The following is a 14,513-nucleotide window of genomic DNA, read 5'->3' as shown; positions in this document are numbered from 1 at the left end:
AGCCATTCCAAAAAATATATAAGCATTAACATTAAAATGCAACCTTAAATATAGCCTGTGATTTTCATCAGTAGTCTTATAAAATATGATGAATTTAATGCACAAACATTAAAACAAGAAAGACCATTCAGCATTGAAATGGAGAATAATGTGTAATATAATAAATATCCAGTATATAAAATCCATAAAATTTTATTCTGATTTAGATTCCGTTTTCTAGTTAAGACTCTTACTGTATAATTTATTATAATAAACTTACTAGTTAAGCATACAAATGTGAAAAGAGAATCTATCTGACTGCTGAAATAACTCTATTCTTAATATTTTGCAACATATTTTAATCTATTACATATAAAACTGTCATTTTAGCAAGAAATACACATCCATAACTGCACAATTAACTTCTTTTTCAATGTAAAAAAAAAAAAAAAGCCAGAGTTAATGGTATGAAAAGAAATAGGAGCTAATCTTATATCAGAGATAATCTTATTGCCTTAACTCTTTGGCAATAAATGTCTTAAGTTTTAAAATATCTCATATAACTTAAATACTGTATTTACAAAATATAAAACTTTTTTAGCAAAATACTATACAAAATGCTATCTTTATCCATTTAAAGGGTGCTTTTACTTGCATTGTTTTAGAGCCTTTTATATTTTCACCTCCACATTTTTTCCGGTTCTTCCCCATCTGGAATCTCACAGCTGGATTTTTAACAGTAGAAAATGGTTATGATTAAAGTATGAATCCAAAGATCTAAGATTCTTATATGTCTTACTGAGGTTTTCTAAAAAAAACTCTGTTGGTTAAAGGCACTTAAAAACCAATTCATAAATTTTACATTTTTTTTTTTACATTTTGTTACTTGTTTTTTTGTAACTAAAAATCTCTAACAAACACTTTTTATACATATTGTATAATTTAGAAGAATCCTTTTAATTGTCCTTTTGAAGTTCATGAAAGGGCAAGTAAGTACCCACTACTTATGTTAACTTTTAAACATCTTCTGTTTCTATGCACAAATACTTAGTATGATTTCTTCATATAAAATATTGAGAGAATAAATGAGATTCATGGTTATCACTTTTTACTGCTGTAGGAGTTGTCTTATAAAAATGATGAATATCACCCATCACTATTGAGTTCTACATTTGAGTTACATAGCTGAGCATCTCATACTGAGCATGGACCAGATTTCCTGGCATGAGGGGCTCTTTGCTTTTCTTTCTTGCTTTGGAGACAGATTATCTTTCCTGTATGCCAATGTACATTTGCCAAACCATAAAATGGTAAGCCCCAAATCCATTAAACTCTAGAATCCAGAAAAAATTCCACATGCTCATTGTGTGATTGGATGTCAATCAGACAAAAGGAAGCACTGGGAGAGGTTTTCTGGGTTGCACTCTCATTGTATGTCACAGAGGAATCTTGCTCAAGGCTGGGTGGAGTGGTTACTTGCAGGTGTGGACATCAGTCATACTCTCACACCTCCTGCAGCGGACATAGCAGCACCAGACAAACTTACACTCACATCTCTCCACGTGCCTGACCACATGGGTGTTGTAGCCTCGGCCACAGCAGAGGAGGTTGCACCCATCTGCACCCTCTGATGTGCGGTTGCATTCTCTGCCTTGCGTCCCTGGGATTCCCAGTTTCTTATCCTCCACACAGTAGTTGGGAGACTTATTAACGTAAAGCAGATCATCCTTGTGGATCACTATTTTTCTCTGATCTTTTTCTCTCCTGCGCAATTTCCTCTTTATTTTGTCTGAGATTTGGACACTATTTTCATATTTATCCTTCAATAAATGACCAATCTTTTCAAAAGGAGACATGGTTTTCCAGCACGTTTTCACAGCACAGGAGCCTGACACACCGTGGCAGCGGCAGTCTACTGACATCAACTTGGCGACAGCCTGAAACCAATAGTAATGGTGTTCAAACATCGGTTATGAAGGGTTTTATTCTACAACAGAGGCACAGCTTATCTAATCATTTAACTTTTGGGGTCTGTTTCCCCTTATATAAAAATAAGGGTTTTGAACTTCAAGGATCTTTCAGGTCACTTAGGGTCCAAATGCTTTGTGTGTGCTTCTCTTTACTCTGCAGATCAAACCTTCGACGTACTACTTAGGGTAGTAGCCCAGTAGCTCAAGCTGATTTTTTTTTAATCAAAGCTTTCTGATAACAAAAGGGGATGGCTTTTATTTCCAATTCCCTGCTTAATTTTGGGTGTGGAAGAAAGCGCACGTTCCAGTATGTTCCTAATTACCATTTGGTGCCTTGCTACTCCATGTGGTCCACAGACTGAGCATAAGCACCACTTGTTAGAAAAACTGACTCTGTTTTGACTCCAGACCTACAGAAGCAGAATCTGCACTTTAATAAAAGTCAGGTAATGTGTGTACACATTAAAGTTTGAGGCACACTGATAGCTCAGTCACTCTCAACTCTTGTAGTGCAAAGAAACACCTTTGGAACTTCACAAAACAACCCCTGAGATTCTGATTTAATTGGTGGGGGGTAGAGACCAGGTAATAGTAGTTTTAAAACGCTGCTCGGGTGATTCTAATGGGTGGCCAGGGATGAGACCTACTGCCTGACCTGACAATTCCCAGGTCTGATCACTATAAAAATCAGTAACAGGGCGGGCCACGGTGGCTCAGCAGGTAAGAATGCTTGCCTGCCATGCCTGAGGACCTGGGTTCGATTCCCGGTGCCTGCCCATGTTAAAAAAAAAAAAAAAAAAGTCAGTAACATTCATGGGGCAGGGTGGGACATGCTGTACCCTGGTCACAGACCACATGAGAAACCCTGACTAATCAACTTAAATTGGTCAAAAGGAGAAGGGGCCGGAGAATGCAGTTGCTCCCAACAAATTCTTCCCTTCTTCCGGAAAACTAATTCGAAACATATGTCTTAACTTCGTGGAGCAGTAGCACCATCCTGAGTTGGAAAGAGGGTAATATTTATGTAATTTTTTCATTCTTAGTGCTGAGTTTAGTTTATACAGACTGAGGAATTAAATAAGATTAAGTATATTTGTAATAGCCCACTGCATGGCACATATTAAGGTTTAAATATATGCCCCACTTTCTCTGGAGAGCAAGGCACAGAAAGAGTCGAGATAAAATTTCAACTGGAGCTAACAGTGCAAAAACAATATAGAGACTTCAGGAATTTGAAGGCTCCAATCTCTTACATACCAAGCTAGCCAGCAGAGCTTCCTTCAATCCCCAGAGGATGGCAGAAAAGATTAATAAATTGTCAGGACTAGCTATAGAGTTGACTTTCTATCAACATACTGGGTAAAATGAAAAATGGATCCATCCATTCAATAACTTGGAAATTATGTGTGTAATCTCATCAAAGAAAGGAAAAAGCTACAGTTTAAATTCCATTTAAAACTCTAAAAAAAAATTATAAAGTAACAGGGGTTCATAGTTTGCTAGTTTGTACCAAACTTAACATTGACATGTTTGCAAAATGTTCAATGTACTGAGAAATTTTTTTTAAATGTACGAACCATGTAATGAGACAGACTCTTTGAAATAATTTATAATATTTACAATCTTAACCTAGAACATATGGTATTGATTTATACAATGATTGATTTGATACTTCTTATTAGTGTTGAAAATAGTAAATAGAATAATATTTAAATTCTGTCCTTTATGGAACATGGAACGTATGCACTTTTTGAATTCACAAAACTGAGAAGCTAATAGATGTGTTCATTTCTTATAACCCAGGGCAAAAGGTACCTTTCAATGATATGAAAGTAATTTATAAAGCAGACACAGAGGCTTATTTGATTAAATGTATGGCATTTAATAGTTATAGAGACTTCAATTCCTTAAAAAGTCCAGGCAAGTAAATGTTCAAATTAGTACAGTCTGCCTCCTTTTTTTCGGATTTTGAGTGTCTGCAGTTTATGAGAAAGAGCACAATCAAAACTAGGTAATAACAAAGGAAACTGTCCGAAAAAGGAGAAAAAAAAAGCCAAATATCTAAATATGTATGTTTATGTGTTTAATTCTGAATAACGTTCCTTATAATAATCACTTTGTGATTTAAAGCTTCCTGTTACTCTGGATGATAACTAAAGAGCCAACTTTTGCTTTTATTAATGAGGTTTGACATCCTGTAAGGAGTTGCCAAGTTGCAAAGCATAGAGGGCAGAGTAGGTGCTCACCAAATACTTCTTCAGTGATTAGTCCAGCTCTCTGGAACAGTTTTAACTCATCCCTTATTGATAACCTGAACCTGTAAGAAGTCATAGGAGATCAGTAGTATTGGGAATGTTTAAGCTGGCTGGCTCTCCTCTGATTCTTCAGCTCTAAACCCATCCATAAGAGTAACACACTACTTCACAGGTTTGAGGATAAAAAGTGACATTGATTTTTTCAATTAAATTGTATCAGCTCTGAATTTATATCATACTTTGGCGAGGAATTTTCTTACCAAAATGAATTAGCTCTTTTAAATATCTGTAATTAATAATTTTTTAGGGCTGACATTAAAAAAAAAAAGTGCTATTCTATTACTTTCAAATTGTAAGTGTCCCTAACAATAAGTCTAAGAAAAAGAAATAGTATTTTTATCTTCTATGTATATTCTAGGATAGAGAGATACATGAATTTCAAGGAAAAGAATTCCAATAACTTTACTTGAAATTTTAATAACTGTAGCCCCAGAATACTGGGACAAATAAGGATTAAAAGAAAGCTATGCAATCACCATTAGGAGAATTTGATGAAATGCAAAGTTAAACACATATACACACAAACACATCCAATTTAACTCTACAGAGCTTAGTGCTTCTCAGAGAGTATTTTCATAAATAATTTTACTTTATTTTTAGGTTAGGAAGAAATGCCTTGTACATAATAGGCAGTCAATGAACATGTACTTGCTTATTATTCTGATTTTACAGAAAAATGAACAGTGTGGTTAAGGCACTTGTACATAAGGAAAGTTGATGGTACAAGGTATAAGATTTTTATGTGCAGTAGGATAATTTTAGTAGAACAAAGAAAAATGAAAGTGGGAAATACAAGTATATTTAAGGAAATTGTGTGTACATTTCCCCAAAACACATACATTCTGCAGTTTTCCGGCCAGAGCTCTTAATTAATGTTAAACAGCCACTCTGAATTGCAGTGAAGGCATAGTCACCTTCTGGTAACAGGAAAAGTAAGAGAATAACAGCCGAATGAGTTGTGTGTGGTTATGAGCAAATTCCTTTCTCTACTCTAGTTGAGTTGTTAAGGTTTATAACGATATTAACAGAGGAATGTTTTGTTAACTATTGCAAACAGATGTGCACATTTTGCGAAATATTTTTAAACTATGGGAGAGCAATTAGAAAGGTGGTGTTTAATCTACTGGACTTCTTATAAAAGTTTTGCTTTGATAAACTTCCAGTGAAGAGAACTAGGAAAGATGTTTCATTAAAACTAAAATCTTAGGTATACAAAACAATGTAAAAATAGAAAACTGTTTGAGAAGTTGTCTAAGGACTGAATGCCCCACAATTTGACTCAGAGGTAATGCAGCAAGCAGTGTTTATTTTCCAGTGTATTGCTTTTTCCAAATTTTACGTAGTTGGCTAGAAAGCTGTTGTGGAAAATTTTGTGACTAACATTTCACTTTGTTAACTATCAGATGATCTAAGTTTTTAATGAAAATCATGATATAAGGATGGATGGGTGTATTAGAGTTCCTATTCCTCTGACCCATTTTGTCCCTTTCTGTCCAAAAATATATCTGAACCTGCTAAAAAGCAAAACACTTATGTGTAGTTCAACTACTTATAAATATTCTTGAAACAGGTCGATGAAAATTTGGGGTCAGGCCCTTCCTACTTTTTTGAGTTACTCATCATAAAACAAATTATGGGGTAGGGAAACTTAAAAGTTTATGAGGTGGACATGGGAAGAATGGAAATATTTTAAGCACACCAAAAGAAATACCCATAAATATTCCAAGTCACATTATTCCCAGAAGTTCTGCCCCTGGAAGACATCACATCATTCTGTTAGCCAATCACCATTTAGCAACATTATTCTTGGAGCCATAACTTTAGGAATGGTGTCAGAAACCAAGTGGGATTCGGAGTATTTAAGGTCAGCGGTTAGAAAATCATCTACCCTGCTCACAGCACTACTAAGCGCCAGTACCCACATTTCCCTGAACCCTTTCCTACATTTTGAGTTTGGGGATTTGAAACTAGAAAAATCAACTCAATTGAATGCAGACCTTGAACTTTACTCAGAAAAATATGCTATTAGATTAAAATCCTAATTGCCAACGTTGAAAATTGAGTTGACTGCTCCTCTATATTTGATAATATCCTGGAAAACTGTTTTATTATTATTATTATTTTTTGCTTCCAATGGAAAGAAAAATACAGAAATATTTTGAATGTAATATTTCCTGAGAAAACACTGACAAAACACCAGTGTAACACCCTCGAGATATCCAAGTAAATATTTTGTAATATTTTAAGACTCCATCTGCAACAATGTGAAAAGGGAAAAAAAAATGATTCACAAGGAAAATAAATATTTACACAAAATTTACACAAAAATGTATATATATGCATAGGCTGAATTATTTACTACCTAATTAGAATAAGAACAAGAACCTCCATAATGTGAGGCAATTGTTTGTTTGTTTTTTGCCAGCAAAAAGTATATTGAACTCCATGCCGAATAGTTGTTGTTTTTTTAAAGTCAGAATATAAATAATTGTTTAAAATAATAGTCAACAGTTACAGATACAAATATTGCCACCTCCTTTGAGAAAACATGTAAATCATTAAAACTAAAGAGTTGCCTAATATTAGTAATAGAAATACATTTTGGAATGTTTCAGAGTTTTTCACAAATTCAGAGATAATTTTACTTATAAAGCATTAATCATAACATAAGGCTCTGAGTTTGTTTTCTGGTTAAAATTTTTTAAAATCTCTACTAAATTATCTAAAGAATGGCTAAAGAAGATTTAAAGTCTGCATTGATAATAACATTCCTTCATTGGTTTTCTCGTTTTAAAAATATGCTAATTTGATTTATATTGATGTTTTTTCTCTATTTTAACTCTAGACTTTAAAAAATGTTAATTACATTAAACTTCTTTTATAATATGTTAGAAATAATAAAAACTTTTCTTTATTGTTTATTTTCTTTATTTAATATTTAAAGTGCAGCAAAAACTCATTCACTTAATTAAAAAAAACTTTAAGGAAAAGAGGCATGTGCATAATTATGGTGCTAGGCAAGAAATTCACTTTTTAGTGAGATAAATAATTTTTTAAATTTCTAAACAAAAAATTTAGAAAAGCTTACACAGCTATTTAATAACATTCTTGTTTTCTGTTTTGCTATTTTGAACTGAATACAAATGCTAAGGTGATATATTTGCTGGGCTGTTTGTTTTTTTTTATATTTAAATTGGAGCAGTATAAGTGAAGAAAAGTGGCTGGAACTTGAGACCGTTCTGAATGGGTTCCATTTATTCACTTACCAAAAATGTAAACCAAATGCAATATCTACTTTAAATATTCCTTAGAGATACTGAAACTTGTTTTCATTTATTTCAGGAGAATGTGGTAGATTGCAATGATTACTTTAGGTTAGGGATATTTATAATAATATCTGATATGTACTGATATCCCTGTCCTAAAAAAGATTATTAAAACATAAAGGATATATAGTTACAAAAAGATTTTGACTGTTTTAGAAAAGTCATTGTGAATTGGAAAGAATTAAATCGTGTTAGTACATGATTAGAACACAATTTCGTGTCAATATTTATCAATGTAAAGACATAAAACTTAAAGCTATAAGTGTACTCCATTTTAGAAAACAACATTAAAAATCATAAGTAATAAAAGAGCTTAATTACATGGTGGTTCTTCAAATTTGCCTCTTCTCAATTTTTAATGTCTATATATGTTTCAAAAATCTATATTTTAATATAACCTTCTTACATTTATCTGTATTGTATAAATTGCTACAATGAGCCTTTATTACATTATAATAAAATAGTTATTTCCATGTTTAAGAACTTTGTTTTACCAAGAATATTAGTTAAGTTTTGTATATTCTCTTAGTGCATTCAAGAGTCTTCTCTAGAGAAAATAAGGACAAAACTGATAATATGTCTAGAAGCCACTGCCTACTTAAAAACAGATTTAAAAAATAATGAAAATTCAAATTTGGGGAAGTCAAATTTGATTCAGTCCCATTAGAAAGGCACTCACTGTATTTCCTATTCCAGTTTTGCCACTAAACAGCTAAGGGGGTAGAACCAAATAACCTAAAAGGAACTTCTACATCGATTATTTTATAATTGATGTTTTAGGTATACAAGGTATACAAATACATTGTATTACAAGATGCAACCCATATACATCAGGTGGAGAACTTTAACTAGACCAATGTGGTCAGTACAAACATATAGATGTGTAATCCTAGTGTTATTAAGAGGCTCTGGATTTTCCATGTTCTAATTACATACCTGCCTTCCAGCTTCATTGTTATGTAGGTTCATTGCTAGCAGTACTTTGCTTTCTTTTCCTGTGGTGTTTCTGATCGGGGAATCTAGGAACTTTCTGCTGAACCACATACCATACTGAACATCATCGGAACAGCCTCCCCAGTGCCAGCCTTCAGTAGCTGAGCCGCCATTCTGCAAGGTGGTGTCACAGGAACATTCCGTCATGTTGCCTGCACTGCACGACCTGGTAACAGAATGCACCAGGCCTGCAGCCATCACTGCATAAATAAATGCTGTTTCCTTGGTGCCTGGAATAAAACATGAATTGCTAAATTAGAGAGCCATGCCTCTCTTTGTTAATGTTCAGAACAAAGCCTCTCATAAGGAAAGTGATTTTTCAATTGCTTGCAAAGGATACTTTAATGAAAGGAAGGAAGATTTTTAAAAGGAAGATTTCCTATTTTTCTAGTTAAAAAAACATTAATTTTCAGTATCACACTTCAGGGCACTGTCATATCATATGTCATATATTATACACACACCTTAAAACCTTCAGTTTACTTTTAAAATCCGAAATGTATGCCAGCACCTAGCTCAGTGCTTAATACAAACTAACAAATAAAAAAAAAAAATACCTGTTGTGTGGATATTATAAATGGTAATATAACATCCAAAGGAAATCAGACTATTTTTCTTTTTAAATTTCAACTGTGTTCTCACAAAACACAGTTGAAAATTTGGGTGTAATATTTACTTTCAAAAATAATACATGTCAAAATGCAAATGAAATTAAATAAAGACCAAAGTAATTAGTAGATAAGTGTTACAGTTTATTTTCACATCAAAGAACTTGTCTTCTTCCAGGATCTTGTGAATAATAATCACTGATACTAATATGAAACAGTTAAACATTTTATTTAGTACTGGTTTATCCTCTTACAGTGTTAAAGGTAATTATAGGTAAGACAATTGAAATACAAAACAAGCAAAAAAGGAATTGCTGCAGAAAAATATTGGATATTGAAAAGGAAATATTTAGCACACCTGCAGTGGAGCTTGAGCTAAAATCTTTGAAAAATTAAAGCCCCATTAAAACATTAATAAAATGGACAAGAAAGTACCCAGCAGGCTGCTCTTTTTTCCTTTCGAGATGTTTAGATTGGAAGTAGAAGCAGTTTCACGCCCGTTGTCCAAAAAACTTTTTCAACAGTTGATGCCGCTGCATTTCAGCAACTATAAAGAATACATCTTTTTTTTTTTTTTTCCTGCGGGGAGTCAGGGCTCCTTGGAAAGGGTGTGCCGGACAGAACGCAGGGGGGGAAAGGCGATGCTTTGGCGGTGCTGCGCGCTGGGGCGCGCTGGGGAAAGGTCAAAGGCGGAGGGAGAACGGAAACGAACGTGAAAAACAACGAATCTTTCAGCGCCCAAGTCCTGAAATACTTGGAATCTGTTGATATTCCCGGAACAATCCTGCCTCCCTTTATTTTTATTCTCACCAAGTCACTACGCACATGGAGGTGGAACTTTGATGTCCTACAGCTTCCCGCGCCGCGGGTGTGCGCCGAAGAGGGAAGAGATAGGGAAAGAGAACAGAGCAGTCGTGCTCCGGTAAGCCACACGTTGGGTTGTTCCGGACAATCTCCTTTTAAAATCGCCATTATTTCGTCAATCCGGTGCCCCGAGCTGGTTAAATCAAAGCAGATGCGGCAGCAGCATTCCCTGCAGCCGACATCATGTTTCTCCAGCTGGTCACCCACGTAGGGGGGCGCTACAGGGACCGAGAGGGTCGCCGGGGTAAGAGAGCGCCGCGGGACCGAGGAAGAGCAACAGCCCCAAGCGCTCCACTCTGGTCCCGGGAAGTCACCTCCCTCCAGGACGGCACCTGCACCTGGGCTCGGGTCTCTGGTTTCCAACGCTCCCCCCGCCCTCCGCCCCCCAGTTCCGGTCCACTAAAGGGCTTCTTTTGGGATTTAGACCACGCAAGCACTGTCTGCTTTATTTAGAGGAATGGGCCCAGGGGTTGTCGCCCTCGGTCCCTCGCCAGCCCCGCGAATCCCGGACTCACCGCTGCTCAGCTCGTAGCCAAAGAGGGGGCTGGTGCCCGGAAAGGCGGCAGCGGCGGCGGCGACCGTGCAGTTCCATCTCTCGTGTCTGAACTGGCTCCTGCACTCCTGAACTCCCAGCCGGGCGCCCTCTCGGATGCTGGGCAGCAGGTACGGTTTCCTCTTGCACAGCTCCTTCTGGCGGCTGTTCAGCGGCAAGTTGGCGCAGCCCAACTTCTCTGGAACCCCGAAGGAGGCGATGCCCAACCACCTGTAAGATACGGCCGCCCTGGGTAAGCCGCTCCCCTGCTCTTACTCCCTCCCCATCCCAGATGTTTTCCCGAAAATTAGGTCACCCGCCCTGGGGTCCCCGCCCCTCTTCCTACGCCTCAGTTGAAGTTTCCCGGGGCTGGGCACTCTTTTTGCCACCCAAACTCGTTGCCCCCATACTTACATCCAGTTTTCTTGGGCTCCGCAGGGGAACAGCGCGAGCAGGGCTGCCCACAGCGCGCACAGGCGAGGCAGTCCCAGGAGTGCCGCTCTGTCCATGGCCCCCGCATGGAGTCCACAACCCTCGCCACCCACTCCTTTTTTCTACCCTCCCCCCCAGAGGTCCACTGGGTCAGAAGTCACTTCCCCAGCACCAAGTTGTCCGTCTCCTTCTTTCTCCTTGCATGCAACACAGATGTCCAGCTGAGATAGGGGCTCTCAGCAGCCTCCCCCTCGCTTGCAAGGAGCACTGTGAGAAGGCGGAGAAAGTAGCTTGGGACCCCTACCCCCACCCCCTCCCGCGCCTGGAGATGTGCGGAAGATGCGGGAGGGTCCCTTGCATTCCAAGGTGAGCAACTTCTGTTGTAGCTCTGCCTCCATCGCCCCGGGGCCTCTCGTCTCCTCTCCTCTCCTCCCCCTGCCCGCGCCTGGCGCCTGATTGGCCCAGCTGCGGCCCCGCATCTCATCATCCCCCCCGGCCTCAGGCTCCCATTGGCTGAGGGTAGGTACCGCAGGGGTCGCTAGCTGCAGCCGCTCACGCACCAGGCGCCCAGGCTCGGGTGTATCTTGACCTTTACTCCCCAGTCTTCTGGGAGCGGGTCTCTGCAGGACCGGGCTTGATTCATTCATCCTGAAGACTGATGGAAAGATTTCTGTTTAGCAGTCTTGAGTGAAGGCTTGGGGTTGATGGGAGACGACTTTGAGTTCCACCCACTCCCGCCCAATTTGTACTGGAGTGGGGTGACTGGAAAATCTCACTACCCCGTAGCTGCTCTTTCTTTCCTCTCCCTCACCTCACAGAATAATCTTTTTGAGTCAGAGTTGGTACTAAACAAATTGACCTTTCAGCCACCTGCATGAGGTCTCACATGTCACCAGACGTCAGAAGAAGGGTGAAATGTCAGGCTTATGATCGTCGTCATTTATGTATGTATTTATTTTTAGTGAAAAGGAACATTCTAGCCTAGCATTTAATTCTGCCACATTTGTATTGTTTGTGATTTTGTTTGCCCTGTCGGTCTTATTTCCTGCCCTCCTTGAGAATACTTTCGCCAGCCCTAGGCAGAAGAAAGAGGGTATAGAAAGAGAGAGCTTTTGGAGAGTTCTAGAATAGAGTAGAATTGTGTTCTTACTCTTCTCCCAGGCTCATTGTAGCTCTCTTGGAGATGTTTGACAGGGCTGCACATTGAAGACAAAAAATCAAACAAAACAAAACAAAACAAAAACCTTACTTATTAAACACCTTCTGTGTATCAGGTATTTTGGGTGTTTATAAGTGCAAGATCCCTTCCTTCAATTGTGTAAATCAGACATGGAAACAAATCTAGAACAAAACAATCTGAGATCATCAGTAAATGATAAAGAATCCAATGGAATACTCTTCAGACCAAAGAAAGTTGAGAAGCAGGAGAATGTTGGGAAGTTTAGAAATGTTAATTAACCAGTGGTTTGCAGGATGGAAGATCTTTGGGGGAACACTGGAGGCAATTGGAACATGCTGAACTGTGGTATAAGGAAGCCCTGCTTCAGTTGGTGACAAGAAATATTCCGGAGAGGTATCGCCTACTACTCAAAGGGCTTCTGAAATTTTGATAAATTCTTAGGGTGGATATGCTGCAGCTCAGTAGGTCCCAAAATCCAAACATACTCAAATAAGAGATTTGATAATATTTGTTGCATTTCTCCTGTAAAGGCCCAGAGCAGTAAAAGCTCATGGAAGTTCCCATCATATCCTATTCATTTCTTTCTCCAACAAACATTTATTGAGTACACACTATGTACCAGGTAGTAAAGCCACATTGTGATTTTTAGAAGGTCAGGTTGATGATAGAGTATAATTACTGATCCAGAAATATTCTGACATAATGTCTAGTGTCCTCTCTGAAAATCAGAGCCTTCCACCAAGCTCACTTAATCCTGTGACCTTCTCCAAGAGTGACCATGATTCATTCATTGCTGTACCCTCACCGTGCTTTGACCCACATATGAGATCCTTTTTCTGAACCCTTATGCCTTATGGAGTGGATTGGCATGATGAGGAATGGCCTGAGCAGACACCCAAGTGGCCTAAATGTTGATCTAAATAAATTACTTCTTTTAAAGGGGATTTTGGGAGTGGCCAGCTAGGGAGAGAAGAATAAAGTAGTCTTCGAACTGGGGAGAGTAGAGAGCATCAATGTTTGTGCTGATTTTACAGCCAACAGAAGCAGAAGTTTTAAAAAAAGGTTGCTTAACTTTTTAAAATTCAAAAATATGCACTGAGCCTCTGTCATAGGGATAACTATGAGCCTTATGGTTTGGACCTCACAGTTTGGTTGGTAAGACAGACAAGTGAGTGCACAGTTATTGACAGTGTGATAAAAGGGGAGCAGTCTGGGGCAATTACTTGAATATCACTTTTGTTATTACTCTAGGGATCCAGCACGTATCCCTGGGACCCAGAGAGCCTTGTAAATATCACTCAGGATATTCTCTTCTAGAATCTAAGGCCACTGGGTCAAGCATTTGCAAATCTACTTCTTTGTAAAGTCTAAAGTCTGTAGCCCTAAACTTCTTTGTATAGCTATGGACAGGGGTTATTCTGTCCATAGCATCTAAAGCAGGGGAGATGTTGTTCGAGGAGTTGACCCAACTGAAGTAGACTTTTCATCCACTGAACAGATTTTTGGGTGCCTATTATATTCCAGGCATTGTAAACTACCATGTGTAAGTACCTCCACGTGCCCCCAAATGCACTCTCTCTCTCTCTCTCTCCATATACACACACACATACACATACACACACAATATCAATCCCCCAACAGTCCTCATAATGTAGATATATTATGTATATAAAATATCATAATGTAGAAAATATCCATTTTATAAATAAGGAAATGAGCTCAAAGAGATTAAGAAACTTGCTTTTATATAAACTAATTTATATCTATTTAAATAAAGTGGTCTATTTATACTGTTTTTAGTGGATATTATGCTCTCTGTTTAGAATTAAGGAATAAAGTCAGTGAAGGGTAAAATTTGTACATATATACAACTTGAATTTCAAATTGCCTTTTTTTTTTGGCAGCAAGCAAGCACCTCTTTTACTATTTATTATTCTTGGTTTTATAATTTGGAAGGAGGAAAAAAAGGAGAAAAAAGATTAATTGACCCATAGACTATGACCTATTGCTTAGTATGAACTTGAATGTGTTCTGTAAGTTTCCTAAGCTTCAGGTGTCTATGTCTACAAAATGTTGTAAAGATTATATCAATAATGTTTCATTAAATGGGAGCTCATAGTATGTCATCTCACGATCTGAGATCAGCTACTTGAAATTTGATTAATACTGTTAAGATAAATTACCATGTGACTCCAAGTTTTCACATGTTACTGAAAATTCTTGATCCCATAAGAATGGCAAGTGCTTGTCTTCCTAGTAGGGTTAGGGTGTTTTGAGTTATATCCTGAAAGAGAAATTTAGGAGGAAATAGCCA

General features: G+C 37.9%; 1 protein-coding gene across 1 annotated transcript; it reads right to left on the bottom strand.

Annotated features, from left to right (window-relative positions):
* Nucleotides 1-437: 437 nt before the first annotated feature.
* On the bottom strand, nt 438-11,412 carry WNT16 (Wnt family member 16). Its single transcript, XM_077163763.1, has 4 exons — nt 11,002-11,412; nt 10,571-10,818; nt 8,527-8,813; nt 438-1,916 (listed from the first exon to the last, which is right to left on the bottom strand). Exons 1-4 carry the CDS (start codon nt 11,094-11,096, stop codon nt 1,452-1,454), a joined length of 1,095 nt encoding a protein of 364 aa, XP_077019878.1. The 5' UTR covers nt 11,097-11,412; the 3' UTR covers nt 438-1,451.
* Nucleotides 11,413-14,513: the final 3,101 nt, after the last annotated feature.

The sequence above is a fragment of the Tamandua tetradactyla genome, chromosome 1, assembly GCF_023851605.1.
Source record: "Tamandua tetradactyla isolate mTamTet1 chromosome 1, mTamTet1.pri, whole genome shotgun sequence".
Lineage (NCBI taxonomy): Eukaryota > Metazoa > Chordata > Mammalia > Pilosa > Myrmecophagidae > Tamandua > Tamandua tetradactyla.
This window is presented reverse-complemented; position numbering and strand designations above follow the sequence as displayed.